The 19,746-nt window shown below is 33.8% G+C and overlaps 3 protein-coding genes across 5 annotated transcripts; 2 read left to right on the top strand and 1 right to left on the bottom strand.

Annotated features, from left to right (window-relative positions):
* The first annotated feature begins 23 nt into the window (after positions 1 to 23).
* On the top strand, positions 24 to 4,645 carry LOC111274673 (nuclear transcription factor Y subunit A-3-like). Of its 2 annotated transcripts, XM_022859483.2 has the most exons (6): positions 24 to 215; positions 1,426 to 1,855; positions 2,286 to 2,419; positions 2,493 to 2,567; positions 3,695 to 3,865; positions 3,989 to 4,645. In XM_022859483.2, exons 2-6 carry the CDS (start codon positions 1,555 to 1,557, stop codon positions 4,364 to 4,366), a joined length of 1,059 nt encoding a protein of 352 aa, XP_022715218.2. In that variant the 5' UTR covers positions 24 to 215; positions 1,426 to 1,554; the 3' UTR covers positions 4,367 to 4,645. The 2 variants fall into 2 exon arrangements, with proteins under 2 accessions (XP_022715218.2, XP_022715219.2); XM_022859484.2 differs by lacking the exon at positions 24 to 215 and having other exon boundaries at positions 255 to 1,855.
* Positions 4,646 to 5,587: 942 nt separating this feature from the next.
* On the top strand, positions 5,588 to 9,898 carry LOC111274672 (PHD finger protein ALFIN-LIKE 3-like). Of its 2 annotated transcripts, XM_022859480.2 has the most exons (5): positions 5,607 to 5,833; positions 6,638 to 6,670; positions 7,922 to 8,150; positions 8,911 to 9,046; positions 9,399 to 9,898. In XM_022859480.2, exons 1-5 carry the CDS (start codon positions 5,734 to 5,736, stop codon positions 9,657 to 9,659), a joined length of 759 nt encoding a protein of 252 aa, XP_022715215.1. In that variant the 5' UTR covers positions 5,607 to 5,733; the 3' UTR covers positions 9,660 to 9,898. The 2 variants fall into 2 exon arrangements, with proteins under 2 accessions (XP_022715217.1, XP_022715215.1); XM_022859482.2 differs by lacking the exon at positions 6,638 to 6,670 and having other exon boundaries at positions 5,588 to 5,833.
* A 1,141-nt stretch (positions 9,899 to 11,039) lies between these two features.
* Positions 11,040 to 12,863, bottom strand: LOC111274671 (uncharacterized). The gene has a single exon (XM_022859479.2). It carries the CDS (start codon positions 12,300 to 12,302, stop codon positions 11,277 to 11,279), a length of 1,026 nt encoding a protein of 341 aa, XP_022715214.2. The 5' UTR covers positions 12,303 to 12,863; the 3' UTR covers positions 11,040 to 11,276.
* Positions 12,864 to 19,746: the final 6,883 nt, after the last annotated feature.

Here is a 19,746-nt window from a genome sequence, read left to right as displayed (position 1 = left end):
TAGCAATACTAATATTGTTCAAACATAAGTTTCTTTTTGGGTTTAGTAAAAAAGAAAAAGACCCAAAAGAGAAAGTACTGAGCTTTTGAGAAATAGAGAGAGAAAGAGTTTTTATATTTTGTTTGGAAGGAAAGTGAGAGGCATGCACAAATCCAAGCTTTAGAAGAGCAATCCCCATTTGCGTTATTTGTCTTTCACTTTATCAAATCCTAAAGGTATTTCTTTTCTTTTCTTCCTTTTCCTTCCTTTGTTTTTCTTGGATTTTATTTGTCTGGGTTTTTACCTCTTTTGTTTTATCTAATACTTCTTTATTTATGTATCTCTTCTGCGTAGATTATATACTGTGTTTTTTTTTTTTTTGTTTGATAAAATTTAGTGGATTTAGTTTGCTAAGAAAGTTTTCTTGTGTCTATGAGGTTATAGGATTTGAATATGCTTGGATTTGGAGCCTGGGATGGTGGGTTGGAATTTGCATGTTTAGCTTATTAATGGGTTTTCTTTCTTTCTTTTTTTTTTTTTTTTTTGGGTTCAACTTTCAGTTCTCTCTTTGGATTTTTTGTTGTGGGTTTTGCATGCATGAAAGACTTTTGAGTTTGAGATTATGTAGAATTTATGTAAGCAAGAATCCATTCAAATTTATCTACTCTTGTGTTATTTGTTTTCCATATTAGGACATCCTTGTTTTGGATCTCTTTTTTGGGCTTAATGGTCGATATTGTTTGATGTTTTTTTTTTTTTTGAAGAACATTAGTTGGTGTTCTTGTATCAAACAATTCGATTTTAATACAGGAACCTGATTTTTCTGTTCAGTTATTTACTGGTTTTCAATAGTCTTCCCATCCTCCTCCCACCACCCGCCAGAGCTTAACCCGGAAGAAATGCTTATGATTTGAAGTCGCTGCATTTGTTATAAGTGAAAATGGAATGGTTTCTTTCGTCATTTTTATCATAATTTTTGTATAATAGTTTCCATGCTGAGTGAGGCATTATCACCTCAAAACAAAATTCATTAGAAATTTGTAGTCTAATTAATCAATTTGATGGCATGAGTAAATGGAACTTCAGACGATGAACTGCAATGGGGTGTGTGGGGTTCATACGATTTTCTATTTATTTATACAATAATCCTTTACTTGGAAGTAAGTTTGTTTTGTATATTTTTTGATGGCTCTGTGAATCTGCTGGAGACTCCTAGCTAGCCTTCTTTTTCCACCTCTTGATATTTATGTTTAAATTTGGCAGTATAACATGTTTGCTTTTAAAGTCGAGTCGCTTTCTATACTTGTTCCTCCTAATCTGTTGAAGTCTACTTAAGTCAGTTTAATAAAATTTCCAATACCTGGTGAAAGAAGGCTTGCAATAATTTATTTCTATCTTTTCTAATTTAAATATCTAACACTGTGACGATGTTTGGTTTGTTGCTAGGTCACTGATGTGTGAACACACTAAAATATAGCAGCAAATATTTCCTCTTAAGGCTTAACATTTTTAAAGATCTATCTGGGCTCCCTCATAAGTCAGGATACTTAGAAGTTTGAACAGTAGTTTGCCACAATGCAAAACTTGCATACAAGGGATTCTGCTGTAAGTTCGCATTCAACGTGCACATATCTTGTTGGCTGCTCATCTTGGGACAACTCAACTGAATCTCATATCCAGCAATCATCCATGTCTGAAAGTTTAAGCCTCAAGATGGGAGTTCTGCCTCAACAATTTCATAACACCAAGCAGCTAAATTTTCAATTCCAGGACCCGGACTCATCATCAACTCAATCAACTGGTCAATCTTACCCTGAAGTGGCTAGTGCTGGAGACAGCAATCTTCGTTGGCAAAGTTTAATTTCAGCGTCATCAGGTTTTTATGTTTGCCCAATTTTCCTCTTTGTGATGTATCCCTAAGTGTGGGTGTGGGATAATTATTCAATCTGTCTTATTTTTTCCTTAATATATATTTTGGAATTCGTCTTAGCAAGTTGCTATATTTTATTTTTTACCAGCAACATTTTCTGCTTTTAACTTGTATGCATGTTCTGATGGGCTTACTTCTCTTATATTCTGACTAAATTTGCTTAAAATAGAAGAAGGGAGTTGCAAATCTGTCCACTAAAGGGATTGTTAGGTTTCACCTTACCACCTGTCTATAGATAGTAATATATTGCTACAACTGGGAGCAGAGCTTCCCTTAACAAAATATTACTAGTTCTTATGTTAAATTAATGCGATTTTTTCTCTCTTGTTCACCTGACCAAGGGTATATCTGATTAGCTGTTCTTGCACCTGCTTAGGAGGTAATGAAACTCATGGGAAGCTTGTTGGAGGCCATGTTAAATTAGCCTCCTCAATGGGAACTCAGGAATATATCTTCCCTCCATCACAATATATCTTCCCTCCATCACAAGTTGACTATAGCAAATCAATTGTAAGTTTTTGCTTATGCTGTTTGGATGCTATTTAAATGCATCATAGTCTGATATATCACTTTTTTACTGCAGGCTCGTATTCCACTCCATTATGCTGAGCCATATTTTGGTGGTGTAGTGGCTGCTGCTTATGGACCACAAGCTGTGGTAAGATTTTTGCTGTGTTAATTAGGTACCTTTGCAGCATTGATATCTGTTTGATGGCAGGTAATTCACTCTGCCATATTATCAGTTCATAGAAAAGAGGATGGTTGCTTTTAAAATCATTTTTAACACCATAAGTGATTTATTTAGGAGTCAATTATACCTTTCGTTTTGATTATCCTAAATGTAGTCTTCTCTTTGAGGAATCTCATAAAACAAAGTAGTTGAAGGAACCTAGACTTTTGAAACCAGATTAAAGGATCTAGTCCTTTAGTTTCTATAAATGCAACCTTGATGCTGAAAAAAATGAATATGAAAGCACAAGTCGGAGGATAAGTTGTTGATTTTGATAAAGTATAGATGCCATAGACCATTATTTTAATCCATCAGCACCTTCCTGGCGTCATGCATTCTTTCTTTTATATAAAGAATGCACAGAAAAAAAAAATTATGCTGGCCTTGTGGATTCTTTTGTGTTCATTAAGCACATCTACAAACTATTCTGTTTCTTATTAATTTCTGTCTTTCATTTCACTTTGCATCCGACTTTACTCTTATTCTTTTTTGCTTTTCTTATCAAATTGATTCTTTATGAGAGAAGCTCTTCTTTTATGCTCTTATTGTTTGAAGTGGTTTTACACTATGAAGCATGAACGATGCAAAAAGTATTGCAGAAGTGAGATTTATTCTTGTCAACTGTCTTTGAGTAGCAAAAAAAATTCGAGAGGTTACTAGTATCAAGGATGTGTATTAAAGTCCACTCTAAGAGGTGTCAACTGTCAATCAAAATCCTGATTTTATGTAATTGGAATCTATGTGTTTATAGTGACATATTCTGTCTGTAACATGCCGTATGTATATATATACATATAATGCTAGTCAATAAAATATAGCTCTTTCAAACATCCCAGAACTTTTATAACTAGATGTCTAATTTTATTTATTTTATTCTATTTCAGCCTTGTCGATTCTTCACTAAAGTGGTTTTGATATAGATTCTGATTTTTGTGTTGCTAATAAATCATATGCCCTGAGAATATTTAAGCCACAGCCCTTGTTATGTATGACCGACAAAAATGTGTCTTCATTGTTATCCATTTGTGAGATATTTGCCATTGCATTCTGAGCAGATTCATCATCCTCATATGATGACTGTGCTTCCTGCTCGAGTTCCACTGCCTCTGGAGCTTACAGAAGATGAACCTATTTATGTTAATGCAAAGCAGTACCAGGCTATTCTCAGGCGAAGACAGTATCGTGCGAAGCTTGAGGCTCAGAACAAACTTATCAAAGTTCGAAAGGTATGTCTCTTCAAGTTTTTTCCTTCTTGCTGCACCTGAACTGCAACATGGCCCATGATGGTAGTCCGGTCTTTTGGTTTTCAATGATTATTATCTGAGAAGTTCTTTTATAAATGTTTGTAGCCATATCTGCATGAGTCTCGACATCTTCATGCTTTAAAAAGAGCTAGAGGAAATGGTGGGCGATTTCTAAACACAGAGGAGCCCCAAGAATCCAAGTGTATCCCAACTAGCCATGGACAGGACATGACCAGGTATCCACAGCTACATTTGTCTGCAAACGTCACCAAATCAGAAGTTCATCAGCTGGAAAATTACAACGATGCTGTGTCCGCTACCTCTTGTTCTGATGTCTCAAGTGCCTCCAACAGTGATGAAATGTTTCAGCAGCCAGATTTCAGGTTCCCTGGCTATCCTTCTCACATTGGTGGAACCATGCCAGGTCATGCCGACGACATGGATGGTGGTGAAAACGTCCATCATCGTTCTGGTCTCTGCTGATAGACAGAGATAACAAATTCTCATCTGGGCAGTCCGTATTTGGTGCTTCAATGAAAAATGCGGCTGCTTTGTTCCCATGGGAAGTCATCCTTGGCTCTATTTAGTTTACTTCGCCTGTCATCAATGACTCTTTCAAAAACCATGGACATGGAGTTATTTCTTGCTGAACCTTTAACTTACTGTTCATCTTTTCGTTCAAGAGTTCGACTTTTGGTGAATTGGTGATTAGTGGAATTGTTTAACATAAATGCATGCCCTGGCATCCATATTAATTTTCAACTCCATATACCAACTCTGCAACATTTATGAAACGAATAGCTCAAATTCACACTACTTGAATGGTTCCTGTTTGGGACAAAAATTTCTAGTCAGTAACAGTGGTTTCAAGGTAAAAATGCAAGTGATTAAATATGATAACAAAAGCTAGTATGTTTTCTGGCCGGTAAAGGCTTGTAATTCACACAACATCATCTTGTAGTGAAGGAATAAGGGATTTCAATCTCAGTAAACTCCTGGAAATGCTTCATTCTTATAAGGTGATGTGGTTTACCCAGCTGAAAGCGAAAGCAAAAGAAAGGCTGATTTTAAAACTTTAGCTCAAGTATTGTCTGGTAAACCCGAAAGTCATTTACACAATCCTTCATTTGAATTCATTCCATAATCGAAAGTCAGTTTCAACTTTTTAATACTTTTGGGGTTTTTTTAAGTTTTTAAAAGGAAAATAATATTTATATCCGAATATTTAATTTAATATTTCGAGAATAAATATACATATATTTCTCTATTTTTATTTAAATTAAAAAATTTAATTGTAATATTTATAAATTATTTTTATATAAACATTTAAATATTCAATTCAATTAATTGATGCATGATTTTTATTAAAAATAAAATTCAAATAATTCCCTAAATAATAAAATCATTTTTATTGAAAATAGTTGACATTTTTTTACAAATAACAACTAATTGTGTAATTGAACATCTACTATCATTAAAATAAAAAATTATAAAATATGGGTCCCGCTCAAGAACAAAAGAAACCCTATGATGACGTGTCTTTCTCCAACCTCCACGTCAGCACCACTCATAAACAACAACTGAGCGCACCGAATCTTTCCTCTTCGTCGTTTTGGATAATCGGACTCAACACCCTTCTCTCAAATATGGTTAACCCGACCAACAAATCCAGATTCAAATCCGGTCCAACTTGAAACAAAACCTACCCATCAAGTCCATAATCAAAATTTAAAATCCCCACTCTATCCTCCTTCCATCGGCCAGAACAAAAATGGTGTTCTCATTTTGACTAATAGCAAAAAGAAGAAAGAAATTTTTTCTTTTGGGTTGCGAACAGAGAAAAGAGATAAATGGAAGGAGGAGGAGCTGCGTGTAATCCTCGAACGGTGGAAGAGGTTTTTAGGGATTTCAAAGGACGAAGAGCTGGCATGATCAAAGCTCTCACCACAGGTTTCTGTTTGTTTCCCGAGAAAACTTAAAACACAAAGTGAAAGCTACTGTCTTTATTTTTTTTGAAACCTCGGTCTGAATTTTGGAAATTTTTAGTTTTTATGCTGATTGGCAAGCAATAAGTAAATGTTGTTTTGGGTTTCACTCTTTTTTTTTTTTTTTTTCAGTTTCCTTAAAAATATAGTTATGTTGGTTTTCTTTTATTTATTGTTTCCTTATTTTTCTTTTGTTGTTTTGTTTTGCTTTGTGTTTGGAAATTTTCCATTTTTCGGTTGTTTTTATTTTGGAAGTTTGATTTTTTTTCGTTCTTTGATCTTTATTTGTTTTAAGATTTTGTTTCTTATTTTTATCTTGCTTTTATATATATATATATATATATATATATATATATATTTGATAAACTTTAGGAATGTAAATAGAAAGGAAAAGTGCGCTTATAATTGTATTTTTTTTGTTTTTGTTTTTGTTTTGAGAGGTTTTTTTTATCAAATATGTTACTTTTTTTTTATCAAATTTATTAAAATGCTTTTCACTTTTAGTTTGGTTGACCTTAATGTGATTATTGAGAAAGTATGGAATCAAATGTAACTCAATTTTATTGAACTTTTATCGTAAATTAGTTTGAATTTCATTGGGTTTTGAATTTTATAGGTTGCTCCTGCATTTTGCTCCAATTAACTTAATGATTACTGAGAAAATGTAGAGGTGGAAAAAATGTAAAATGCAATGTCAGTTGAAATTTAATATTAAGTTTTTTGAGATTTTTTTGTTTGCTCAATGGGTTTTGGTTCTGTCGTGTTGTAGATGTTGAAGAATTTTATCAGCAGTGTGATCCTGGTAAGGCTTGCTGCTTTTGTCGTTTCATCGTTTTATATACAAATGCTTTGACAGTAACCTATTAAGCGCTTAAAAATTATTTTGTTTTAACTTTCTTGCTGGAATCTGTGTAGAGTTGGTCTCACTTTTTTTCTAATGTATAATTTTGTTTGCTATTGTGGGTGTTGGATGATGGTCTGTGAGTCCCTTTTAAAGGAAAAGCAAAGCAAATGTGGATTGTCTCATTCTCAAGCTGTCAACTTGACATTGATGCTTTTAATTGTTTTTAATGGTTGTCTCTATGTGGTTCTAGGATTAATGGTACTTGGAGATAGTGGTCTTTAAAGCTTTTGTAGCTATTACCTTTGATTTAAGATACATGGAGTGCTAAGGGTGGTGTTCATATGCTTGCTATGAGCCCCAGACTCTTGGGCATTTTAACACAAAGTTTATACTGCTTTATTGAATCGCATCTTGAGTCTCCTCTCTACACTTCCTGTTTGGTTGCTTTGTTCCCTTTAGATATTGAAATATTAAATATAAACAACTGGTAGTATAATCTATGTTGTTTGTGATCAATTCTCATGATTGATTCACAAAGATGCACAACGTTTGAAGGCATGATTTGGTGATTGTTTAATTTTGCCTGATGCATATGCTCTTTTTGCCGTTTATTGACTTTACGGTGTATTACTGCAATAAAATCTGAAAAAAGTGCATTTAAAATTGCTGTGAGAAAAAGTGTGGTTGAAAATTTTAAGTGTTTCGTATTATTGTGAAGAATGCTGTGGTGAATTAAAATGTCCAAAAAAATGTATAAAATAATAATGTCTTAGAGACCAGGGATAATATGGTATATTAATTTTTTTCAAAACCAGGCTTATTGAGCGAAAAGCCACACATTGTTATGCTGTTTGGTATTGACTTGTGGTGAAAAGGAGCTTTTAGGCCAAAAGCCTGTTCCCACCTCTATGCTAAATGGGGCCTAAGTGGGATAGGAGAGCTAGTTGTGCTTTAGCGTGGAATTGATCCTTGATTGTTCTGGACATACAGCTAGGTTCTTAATCAATCAAGAGGTGTATTATTTTTGGGGCGACTTTACTACAGATCAACTTCTTAGTTTGGAGGCCTTTGCTCATATTATTGTTTTATTGATTTGTTTATGTTTGATAGCTAGGTTTGTAATATTCTTTATTATCCGGTTGCTAGTGTTCACGAGATTGTTGATTCTCATCCACCAAGCCTTTATGTTCTATGTTCTTTTATTTGCAGAGAAGGAGAATCTGTGCTTGTATGGCTTCCCAAGTGAACAATGGGAAGTCAATTTACCTGCTGAGGAAGTCCCTCCTGAACTACCAGAACCTGCCTTGGGTATTAACTTTGCAAGGGATGGAATGCAAGAAAAGGACTGGTTATCTTTAGTTGCTGTCCATAGTGATGCATGGCTGCTTTCAGTTGCCTTCTATTTTGGTGCAAGATTTGGATTTGATAAAGCTGACAGGTATATTAATCGATGCCTAACTGTATTCTTCAGCATGTTCTTAGTTGAAGCAAAAGCAAGTTATACATGGTCTTTTTGCTTTTATTTTTTAGTTTCGATTGAAACTTGGGGATGTTATTCTTGTTGTTTGTGTAGGAATACTCTTCTTATTTTTGGTCAATAGCTAGGTTTATCGTCCTCTCTCTCTCTTACTACAGAATTGAGTTTGGTCTTCTGTTTAATGGATATGCAAGTGTCTGACTTGCAATGTTTGACTCATCAGGTGCAAGCCTTTAGTGCTTAGACATAGAAAAACAAATAATAATTTGTTTATATGTACCCTTTCGGTTTTGCTCATTGTGTAATATTTTATACATTACATGCTTGTTTTTGAGCTATTAGACTATTAAGCTCGATTGCAAAGTTCATGCCAATGGCCTGAAATAATAATTTGTAATGTAACTTGGTTATGGAAGACCTGGCTTCTGATCTGCCCAGTAGGGTTAGGACAGGGTTGGCTCCTATTGAATAGCCTTTGGACCTAAAAGGAAAAAGGTAAAAAGAAAAAGGGTTTAGGTGGATTTGATTGAATCATGTCAGTCCATGAAAGGCATGTCTGGTTGTAGTTACCTAAAGGATCAGAGTAATTGCAGGGTGAAGTTTAAATGAAGGTTGATAAACTCAACTAGGAAATCAGTCATTTCCTCGATATTTATAGTATTCTGTTTATGCATAGGATCATAAAATGTGAGGCTGGCATAATGTCTTTCCTTTGATACAGGAAACGGCTTTTCAACATGATTAATGATCTTCCAACGATATTTGAAGTTGTAACTGGTGCTGCTAAGAAACAAACAAAGGAGAAGTCATTGGTTTCGAATCACAGTAGCAACAAATCAAAGTCCAATTCCAAAGTGGTAAAAAAGAACTTTCTGTGCATAAATCATATTGTTTAGTATGGATAATTGCAACGAATATGTAGGTGGCAACTATCCATGATTGTATTATATTGTAGTCAAAGTTGTATTACCATGTGAAGAAGAGCTTTCAGTGCAATTTATAGACAGCAAGATCAGTTGAGTGGTTCTGAAAATCCAAGTAGTCATTATTATGTTTCCTGCTGTATTATTATTTAAAATTGGACAGCTACTATTTTTGTTTTTTCGGTTCAAAGATTAGGCAACTAATTGAAGTTTATTTTTATGGCTTAAGCATTATGTCGACGTCTTTATCATCCTTCTGTTTTGTTGTTTGTTTTGTTCTGATCAGCGGGAATCTCAGGCAAAGTATCCAAAAGCATTGCAGCCGAAGGACGAAGAGGAAGGCTTGGACCAGGAAGATGAAGAAGAGCATGGAGAGACATTGTGTGGGGCTTGTGGTGAGAACTATGCATCGGATGAATTCTGGATTTGTTGTGATGTCTGCGAGAAGTGGTTCCATGGGAAGTGTGTGAAGATCACTCCAGCCAGAGCTGAGCACATTAAGCAGTACAAGTGCCCATCATGCAGCAACAAGAGAGCTCGCCCATGAATGATATCATAAATATATGCTCTCTCCATTTATACTGTACTCTTGGGGTACTCTTTTAACCGTCATGTTAATCAGTTACGGTGTCTTTGAAGTAGACTAGTGCAGCATGTGAATGGTCACTTTGGTCTAGGAAATCTCAGTTTTTCAATAGTACTGTTTATTTGTAGTTTAGTTTATGATAATTCCCTTGAGAAACATTTGGAAATCCTTTATATTTGATAGGGAATTCTCTTCATCAATATCTGTTTGATGATGCAGGTCACATTCTCATGCGTACTCACTAGAGTCCGTAAAGCGCTCAGAAATTCATGTTTACTCACATTTATGTTTTCTAAATACGAAACTTATCCCATGGAAATGGTGCATTAATTAAAGATAAAGAAAACATAGCCCTTTTGGTTGAATTTGGGGACCACGCTCTACAAAATTCTGGGCAAGTTCATTGAATCAACCGAGGACTGGGAAATTTAATTACTCGGTCCAACCTATTGCATCTTTATAAAGGCTTTAAACCATGTGAGATTTTGATTCATTACCTAATAATCTTATCCAATTTCAGCTAACCCATAGCAAACTCTCGATTCTCTCTAGTACCGGGAAACTGAAACTTCACAAGGAAAAGAACACGTGAGAAACTTGGAATGGATAAGAACCCACAGTTCTTTCATTAAAACTGACCATATTATGAAATTTATGTCATTGTCAAGCTACAGAAAAGATTCCCCCCGATTTAAGTAAAGCTACAGTCAGTCATGTGAGACTGAAATTACTCTTATTCGAAAAACCAGGTAATAGCAAGTCAAATCAGTAAATGGATTAAAAGGCTGCTAAATGGTAGCAAATAAGTCAAATGAAAATAAAATAGGACTTTGGACTGAAAAAAACCAAAGGTAGATATGTAGGGGCAATGGCTAATTAGTTAAATATTTGAATAATAATCCAAAATTTCCAATTTCCATATCCATCCAAATGTGAGGTGGGTGCAGATAGACCCACCAACAACAAAGTTACTACCCATTATAAAACTGAGGATTATCCAACTTTTTCCGACCCACTACCATCTGCCGCTTCATCAAAAACACAAAAGCATGAGAACCAACGGTAATGCTTAATGATTGATCTCAATAGTGGTTCAGATTCAATCAACTGAAAAAAAAACATGAAATCATGCTTTTGCAAGATTTCAATCAAATCTATTAAAAACCCTAGATTCCTCAAAGGTCATCCACTTCCCCGGCCATTCCCATCCCTAAGAAGATGTCACTCGAATTTTCTATCAAAGGAATCTTGAGATACAATGGAAGAAGTCAAGCAAATGAAGATGACCCACAAATTTTAAAATCCTTTATAAATTAGATGTTAATCCAAGATTAAGTGTAGTGGGAGAAAAGAAAGAGATTTATATATTCATATTGAGATAGACCTACAGCCACAGTACATTCACCAACCTTCTTAGGCAGCCAGTAAGGCAGGCTAACTTAAAAGAAGGCAAAAAAACAAAGAGATTTCAGCAGAGACATTCACAGCATGATTTAAACAAAAGATCAAAGAACCCAGAAAGAAAAAAGCTCTGTTTTTCCCGTTGTTTCTTTTTAAATTTTCCTCTATTCTTCTTCATTACATCAAGCTATCTTGATTCTTGGCTGAGAGCCGTTTCAGGAACTCATAAGTAGTGATCATTGTTGTTGCAGACATTGACATAGACGCCCAACGTGGCCCCAACCCTCTATAACAAGCCAACCACCCACCTTCTTTAACCAAATTCCTAACAGTTTGCCCAATTGTTGGTCCACGCCGCCCATTCTCTTCCCCATCGAAAACTTGCAGTCTAGTCTTAATTGTATCAAGTGGCATCGTGATCAAAGCTGATACTCCTCCAGCCATAGCAGCACTGACTCCTTGAACTGCCATAATCGTCTTGGAATCAGGCCTAATTGTATTATTATCATTATTCTCATCATCTGTTTTCCGAAAGTAACATCCAATGCCTCCCCAAACAAACCTCTGAGCAACTGAATAGGATGCCCACCACACTGCATTAGATGGAGCGTATGTTAAAATCGATATCCCAAAACCTCTATACAATCCCTTTGGACCATGCCTGTTAATTATTCTCCTAAACGCGTCGATCCCATTTACATATCTACAAGGTGAACTACAACTTGGGTGGCTTCCTTGAACCATTAACCTCTGGCTAACCACATCGATTGGGGTCCAAACAAGCTGCGCAGCCATTGCAGCACTTAAACCAGCAACAGCATTAGCAATTGTAGCAGCGGTTGGTTCAGGTATACCAAACTTAACCGTGGCACTCCCTACATTGCTTTTGGTAACCTCAAGAGCTGCCATGTAAAGAGCTCGAGCTGGGATTGTTCCCATTAAAGAAGTACCGAACCCACGGTATAAGGCCCTGTAACCTTCGTGTTTAACAATGGAAAAGGCGGTTCGTATACCGGTAAGTTGAGATTGAGCAACTTGTTGCCTTGTTTTAACCAAAACTACAGGGTAAAGGGTAGCTGAAACACCTGAAAACAGAGCTGCACCTAAGAAGAAAAACTTGGATTTATCAAGCATTTCCCAATCTATATCGGCCGGGATAAGAATCTCTTGCGCCGATTCTTCCTCGGCCGAGCTTATATTCATCTTTGCCACTTTTAAAGATCAAACCCAAAACTAAAAAAAAAAAGAAGCTAATATCTTTCTTTATATATCATAAGAAACTGTACAAACTCTTAACAATTTAACATTCAAATTGTACAAATTCACCAAAAGGCAAACCCAACACCACCGCCACAGTTAACAGTCACCGTCTGGGTGAGATTAAAAGCAAAGTAAAAGTAACGATGGAGGGATTTTTTTCCTCTTGTGAAACCAGGATTTGGATCGAACGTGAATCACAACAAATGGATGTGTCATTTTTTTGGGTACACAAAAAAATAAGGAGAGATGGATGGATCGATCAAACCTAAAAAATTTCAGCTTACCGGAGACTCAACCATCATTGTCCCCGGCGACGGAACTTTCACCCGGTAAGTTCTGATCTCAAAGAGTAAAGGAAAGAAAAACGAAATACTAACAAATGAAAAAGTAGGAGAAAAAAAAAGGAAAAAAATGAAGTTCTAAGAGACAAAATTCTGGAGGAAGAGAAGGAGATAAAGAGAGAAAGAAGTGGCTGACCGTAGATTAGACGTGACAAAAATGGAGTGGAATGGAAATGATACGCACGGAGGTGATAAATAGCCAAGTGTCAGTTACGGATTAGATTTTTACTTTTTCTAGTTAATTGGACGGGGTATCTGAAAGTTTTTGATTTCCTGCTGTTGTTTTTATAGTATGAAAAAAATTTAGAGCATTTGAATGGCTGATTGTTAATGGGATCGATAAAAAAAGGATTTGGATAATTGTAATGACACAGAAAATTAAAGCTGTTTTTGTTCGTACATGAGAGAAATAAAGTCGTTTTTAATAAGTTAGAGGATAAAAGATGACATGTAATCCATATCCAATGGGGTTGAATTTGCGTTGGGTGTATGCAGGCACATATTTAGAAAAACATGTTGGCCAATGGCAAGCTGAATTGCAGGTACATAGTAGGGAGTAGAATTTTCTTTGTAACAAACAGTAGTAACAGATTTTATTTTGTCTATTAAATTTGGTTTTTTTATAAATTTAAGATTTAATTTAATTTTTTAAAATAATTATTTTTAATAGATAATATTTAATAGATTTAAATTTTAAATTGTACTAATTCTCTTACAACTATATTGTGATTTTTTATATAAAATTAATTTTACTACATTAATAAGTTAGTATATATTAATTTTATAATTTATTTTTTTAGTATAAAAGATTATTGAGAAAAAGAGAAAAAATTTAAAAGTTGGAATTTAGATTTTAAATTTATTATCTTTTAAAATAATATATGAATCAATTAATTTTAATTTTAAATAACAAATTTTCATTTTTTTTCTTAAAGTTACGTAAGAAGATCGTTATCTTATTTTAGTTGTTTTTTTCCTTCTATTATTTCTTTCATTTTGTTTTAAACTCAAAAGTATAATATCAAATCGCTAGTTTTCTCTAGGCAGTATTTTTCTGGTTCTTTCATAGCTTTGATTATCTTGTTTGGGAGTTCTATTCTGTGTACTGTAAGAACTTGACTAGCTTTACCTTTTTCTGCTCCTTACCACCTATAGAAAGCTTGAAACAATTGAAAACAGGAGATTTTTTTTTATAGCAAAAATTTCGCTTATTAAAATAAAAAATTAGCTCCGATCAAATGGCCTGTATTTTCAGATCAAGAACTTAAGAAAGGAAGATTTCTCTATTTGTACTTGGGTCTTTCCAATATATGTGATTCTTATTAATCCAAGTGTGTGGTCATCATATGTATTCTAAACCGTTCCAAAGCTGTTAGACACATGTTAGGTTAGTTAGGGGCCTTTTCAGAAATAGCTAGTTCTAGGTTTTCTGTAAAACCCTGAGTCTGAAAAGGTCCAAGTACTCTAGTTGAATGTCGGTACCTAACGACTTTCAGGTCCGACTTTATTTTGATGGAACTCTACCTGCAACTAGAGCGTTCTACTATATTGTGATTTTTTTTATAAAATTAATTTTATTACATTAATAAGTTAGTATACATTAATTTTATAATTTATTTTTTAATATAAAAAAATCATGAGTTGAGAAAAAGAGAAAAATTTTAAAAATTAAAATTTAGATTTTAAATTTATTATCTTTTTAAAATAATATTTGAATCAACTAAAATTTGAATTTAATTATATAATTAATTTTAATTTTAAACAAACAATTCTCCATTATTTCTTTCTTAACTTGTAAGAAGCCCGTAATCTTGTCTTAATTGTTTTTTTTTCCTTTATTATCTCTCTTTCAAGAATCAGTTGTCTTAAACTCAAAAGTATAATATCAAATCACTAGTTTTCTCCAGACAATATTTTTCGGTTCTTTCTTGACTTTGACTATCTTGTCTAGGAGTTCTGTTCTTAGTACTGCGACAACTTGACTATTTGGTTTCACTTTTTTCTGCTCCTTGCCACCTCTAGAAAGCCATTAAAATTGAAGCAACTGAAAACAAGGGATTTTTTTTTTTCTGTTAGCTCAAATTTCGTATATTGAAATAAAAAACTAGTACCATTAATGGGTCTAATTCACATTACTACTGATGAAAAGGCTTGTATTTGCAGATTAAAAACTTAAGCAAGAAAGTCATGAAACAGAGGCGATTCTCAACATTGAGCAAATTAAGTACCCACCAAATTTAAAGCGATTGAAAACATTAAAAAAAACATTTTTTGTTAGAATATTTTTAAAATAAAGTGAAAAAAAAGAAATCAATTAAATATGAAATTACCGTAAATTTCAGTTATTAAAAATAATATATAATTTTGTTTCATAAGTAATTAAATATTTTTTTGAAGATATTTTTTATTTATAAAGAGTTATCATACAATAATTTTTGTAAAAAAAAAAAAAATCAATGACAGTTATTGAGTTTTAAAAAAAAAAGAGAACAAAATGACTAAACAAATGAACGTTTTTAAAAGAATGTAAAATGCCATTCCATTGTGATAGTAAAGCTCTATTTTTTTGATATTACATAATCATTAATCCTTAATTAATTTAGCTGGCAGAATGAGGACATGAAAGCTCGAACTTGAGCGGACTTTACGTGTGCTACCCAATCAACATTGGTGCCACTGAGCAAACCTCAATTGACGATTACACTGAACCTTTTAGTGAATATCAGATATTAGATACCACTTGTGATTTGAACCTTTTATTCAAATTTATTCTTCTCAACAGATGAAACCCTGATTCCTCATCGAACGTGATAGTATTTTCTTTACGAAGCGTAACTTGCCCAGACGACTGACTAGCCAAAAGAGAAGGCGGGTCGTAGCAAACACAGCAACGAGTGAAACCAAAAAAACCCAGATATACTGTGTTCTATTTAATGCCTTGGAATTTGTAGAAAAGGTATGAATAGGGGTGACAAGCCAAATCGCAGTTGTGAAGATTAGTAAGCGAACGTAATTGCGAACATCATAGCTATTGTCAGAAGCCATGTACAAAACTTGTTCTTGAAAGGAAGCCCACTGATGGCTAAAAGGACAACACTCAGAGATGCAATGAAAGAGATAATCGCTTATTTTACGAGGGAGAGGTAGTCATCGGGATAAACGTAGGCCAACACAGCGTTTCCAGCTACACATTTTCCATAATGCAAATCGCATTTGAATTCACCAGTGGTTATGTCTGTGTAATCTTGTTGCCAAACGCCACCAAGTGGGCTGATTGCAACTTGGAAAGAAATGGTTGCGGTTAAAGTCGCAACCAGCATCAATGTCCCCTGCATCTCCTCCACCCAATTAGATTGATGTTTCAAGTAGTTCTTGCATTTACGGTACGCTGACTTTATTTTCCCTTTCAGCCCCACGGTGTCTGCCTTCACTTGGGTCTCCCTAACAACCACTGGAACTGATTGTGGTTGGCTTGGAACCGTATTTGGTGGATTTGTATTCTGATCGGTTGATCTTCTACATCCGGCTTTTATAAGAATGTCTTCAATTTCAAGGCCTTTGAAATCTCTGGGGTTAATGCTCTAGCAAATCCAGGGTGCTGAAACCCATTCTGTTTAGCGCATTTATCTTTGCTTTTACTTCAGACGCCGAAGCCAAGTATCTTATGGTCTGCAGGATGATCTCAACTACAATTAAATTAATGAATTATTTATATACTTTCTATAACAAATAAATCAGATGCATGATCGTTAGCAAGATATTGAAGGAACCAGCAAAAGAGAATAATTGCGTTCCTCTTACCTCGGATTGCTTCAGCATAGTAGCTGAATGGAGTATGGTGTTGCCTAGGTGGTCTGTGAAGTCGAAAACCTCATTCTCCTTCAGCTGTGTCACCAACTGTTTTAGAGCCTTTAACTGATTATATTTCACAGCCAAGTGTAGAACAGTGGTCCCATTCAATTTCTCTAGAACCGATTCAGGCTGTGCATTGATTAATTCATGTATGACTTCAACTTGTCCCCTCATCACCGCCAAGTGGAGTGGAATTCTTCCTTCTTCATCAAGGACCATGCAAACATCTATGTTTGCACGCAACAATGCTTTGACAATCTCAACGTGGCCCTCGGCTGAAGCTAGGTGAAGGGGGGAGCGATTGAGAGAGTCTGAGTCGAGAGGCAAGTTCAGATTTCACACTCAAGAGAGTTTCAGTAAAATCAAGATGACCAGCCAAAGCTGATACGTGCAAAGGAGTTTCAGTGAAGGAAGTGAGAGATACTTTATGGAGAATGAGTGGATCATTTCGGATCAATGTTGTGAAGGTGGGAACAGAACCCTTGAAATCTGCTTTATAGAGCTGAAGCATATGGTCTTCATGGAACCTAGGAGGACTATGTTCGTTGGGTTTCATCTCGAATAATGCCCCACCTATCTCCCTCTTTGTTGGTCTTCAAGGTGATATCACCAATCAGGTCCTTGTACTTATATTTATTGCTTTTTTGTTAGCAATCAACGTTTCCCTTTTTCCAAACTTAAAACTACTTAATTAAAACTATAAATTAATTTTACATTTATTAGAGTTAAAAACTCAAATCTTATCTGTAATTTATTTATTAATTAATAAAATTATGTAATTTAATTTTTTAATTTAACAAAAAATAATATAAAAACTTATATGTAACATATGAGAAAACGAAATTATAATTTTTTAACTTATTTAAAATTAAATTTCATATAAATATAAAAAAGTTAGAAACTGTGGGACGAACGCCCTCACTGGCGCATAGTTCCATTCTCGCCGGCATCATACGTCGCATTTTTACAATTACAATAATCACTGTATTATACGAGCTTTTTAACACATTATTGAAAAATTACGTTTTAGTGACAGTTTTGTAATGATCGTTCACTTATAAACGTTATTAATTTTCATGTTTTTATAAAGTTTTAAGTGTTTATTATCAAAATACATTTCTCTTGTGCCGCTAGTTTTTACTCTTTTACTAATGGACAAGGACCTCATAAATAATCTAATTAGGTCCCTTCGGAGACATCCGTAACATTGGAAGGATTCGCCAGTTCCAAATTACAAATTATGCAATCATTTGCAACCCCACATTGGAATGCATAAAGGGAAAAGCTCGTGACACCCTGTGAAAGGAATGAAACAAAACAAACATTTTCCGATAAGCAAGAACATTAATTATATATGCATTTGTTAGAAAAGCTTGCATAACATATAACAACTCATTGCTACACCAAATAAATGAGGCTTTTTAGTTACCAAAAATACAAATCCTCTGATTGCTAAGAATCAGTTGTTTTTTTTTACTATTTATTTAACATCCATTTCATTTATCGAAAACGATTTTTTTTTTTTTTTTGTGTCACTCAAAAGAATGATTCTTTCCTTTTGAGAGGCGGCCAAACATGTCCATAAAAGAGTAAATATTAATAGAAAATATAAAATAATTTTTTAGAACAAGTTAAAACAAACAAAATGACAATTCAAAATAATATTTCCTCATCTTAAGTAAAACTTAATGTTTCATCTTAAAAGATTAGAGTTCAAATTTTGAAATAGATCAATAAAAGGGATTTATGAAATGAAAGAATATTTTTAATTGTATAGCCTAATTTTATGTATACAAAAAAATAGAAACAAAAGGGCATAGAAAATTGAAATCACATGTATTTTTTCTCACACGACATAAAAATATAGTATTATCAACAAAAAATTTCATCGATAACAATATTATCAAAGAAAGAATTTCGTTGATATAAATATAGTCGATTATACAATTTTATCAATATTATAATTCCATTAGTAAATTATTAAAGGAAAATTTCACCGATAAAATGATTTTTTTTATTGATATATTATTTTAATAATTTAAAAAAATTAATTAGTTATTTTATCAAAAAATCAAATTGTAATAGTTAAAATTTCATTAGTAATATTTATTTTTTAATCATATTTAACTATACCCGTAGCTGGGTAACAAAAAAGTATATATACACCTTGCCAATGTAGCAGTATGTTCTACTCCAACATTACATCACATGAAATTCTGAAAACACATGCTTTCAAGAGTAACAATAACAAAAAAAAAAAAAAAAAGTTTCTATTTGCTTGTTACACATTAAACAGAAAACACCTTAGATTATAATTATGAAGCAATTTTCATGAATAATTACCTAGAAATGGTAAATTGTTATTAGAGTGGACTTCTAAGAAAGAAACAAAAAGCATTAAATCAAACTTCTTTAAAGTCATCTCAGCAATCATAACATGACAATTATTCTGTCTAAAAATTTAATTACACTAGAACTAAAACCCACAATTCTATCCTTAAAGTACATTTCTTTCCTACAAAGTTATTATTACAACCTCTTAAGTCAAATACAATTAGGCAAAAAGAGAAATGCAATTGTGTATATATCTATTCCAAGTCTATGAGCAAATATGTATAGAAGCTTTGAATTGCATTACCTAAACCAATTATAATGCGACGCATGATCCTTTCGGCCTCCACTTTAAATCTTTTTTTTTTTTTATATATATAGCTGCTAGGAGCCTGGTTATGAAAAGAAAAAAATATATAAAGAAATGGAGCCAAAGGAGTGAATTGGGACACAAAAACTAGAAAAGAAATTATATGGTGCCAGTAGCGAAAGGCCTTTTGGATGGGACAGAGATCAAAACTCTTGTCATAAAAGGCAAATTACATGGTGCCAATTGCCAAGAGGCTCTCCCCACTCCACTGAACCAGAGTGCCTCTGATGGCACATTGATTGGCATTTAAAGCTCGTGCAAGCAAATAATAGATATATACGTATCCCAAACCCACATAAAGGGGAAAGCTTTTACGTATGTACCAAGAGAATGAAACAAAAGACAAATATTTCCCAAAGTAGGATATTTTATAGAGATATTACGTAAGATTTGAAGAAATTCCAAATTTTCACAGAAGAACACCCTAACAACCAATTGCTTCACCAGATAATTAAATGAGTCCTTTTCTCCAACAATATATGTGAATGTGAAA

The sequence above is a fragment of the Durio zibethinus genome, chromosome 26 (genome assembly GCF_047325235.1).
Source record: "Durio zibethinus cultivar Kanyao isolate XHJ-2024 chromosome 26, ASM4732523v1, whole genome shotgun sequence".
Taxonomy (NCBI): Eukaryota; Viridiplantae; Streptophyta; class Magnoliopsida; order Malvales; family Malvaceae; genus Durio; species Durio zibethinus.
This window is presented reverse-complemented; position numbering and strand designations above follow the sequence as displayed.

Coding starts and splice junctions, on each gene's coding strand:
- LOC111274673 (XM_022859483.2), top strand. CDS start 1,555: ATGCAAAACTTGCATACAAGGGATTCTGCTGTAAGTTCGCATTCAACG. Junction 2,568..3,694: donor CTTATGGACCACAAGCTGTG/GTAAGATTTTTG, acceptor CATTCTGAGCAG/ATTCATCATCCTCATATGAT. Junction 3,866..3,988: donor AACTTATCAAAGTTCGAAAG/GTATGTCTCTTC, acceptor AAATGTTTGTAG/CCATATCTGCATGAGTCTCG.
- LOC111274671 (XM_022859479.2), bottom strand. CDS start 12,302: ATGAATATAAGCTCGGCCGAGGAAGAATCGGCGCAAGAGATTCTTATC.
- LOC111274672 (XM_022859480.2), top strand. CDS start 5,734: ATGGAAGGAGGAGGAGCTGCGTGTAATCCTCGAACGGTGGAAGAGGTT. Junction 6,671..7,921: donor TTATCAGCAGTGTGATCCTG/GTAAGGCTTGCT, acceptor TTTTATTTGCAG/AGAAGGAGAATCTGTGCTTG. Junction 8,151..8,910: donor GGATTTGATAAAGCTGACAG/GTATATTAATCG, acceptor CCTTTGATACAG/GAAACGGCTTTTCAACATGA.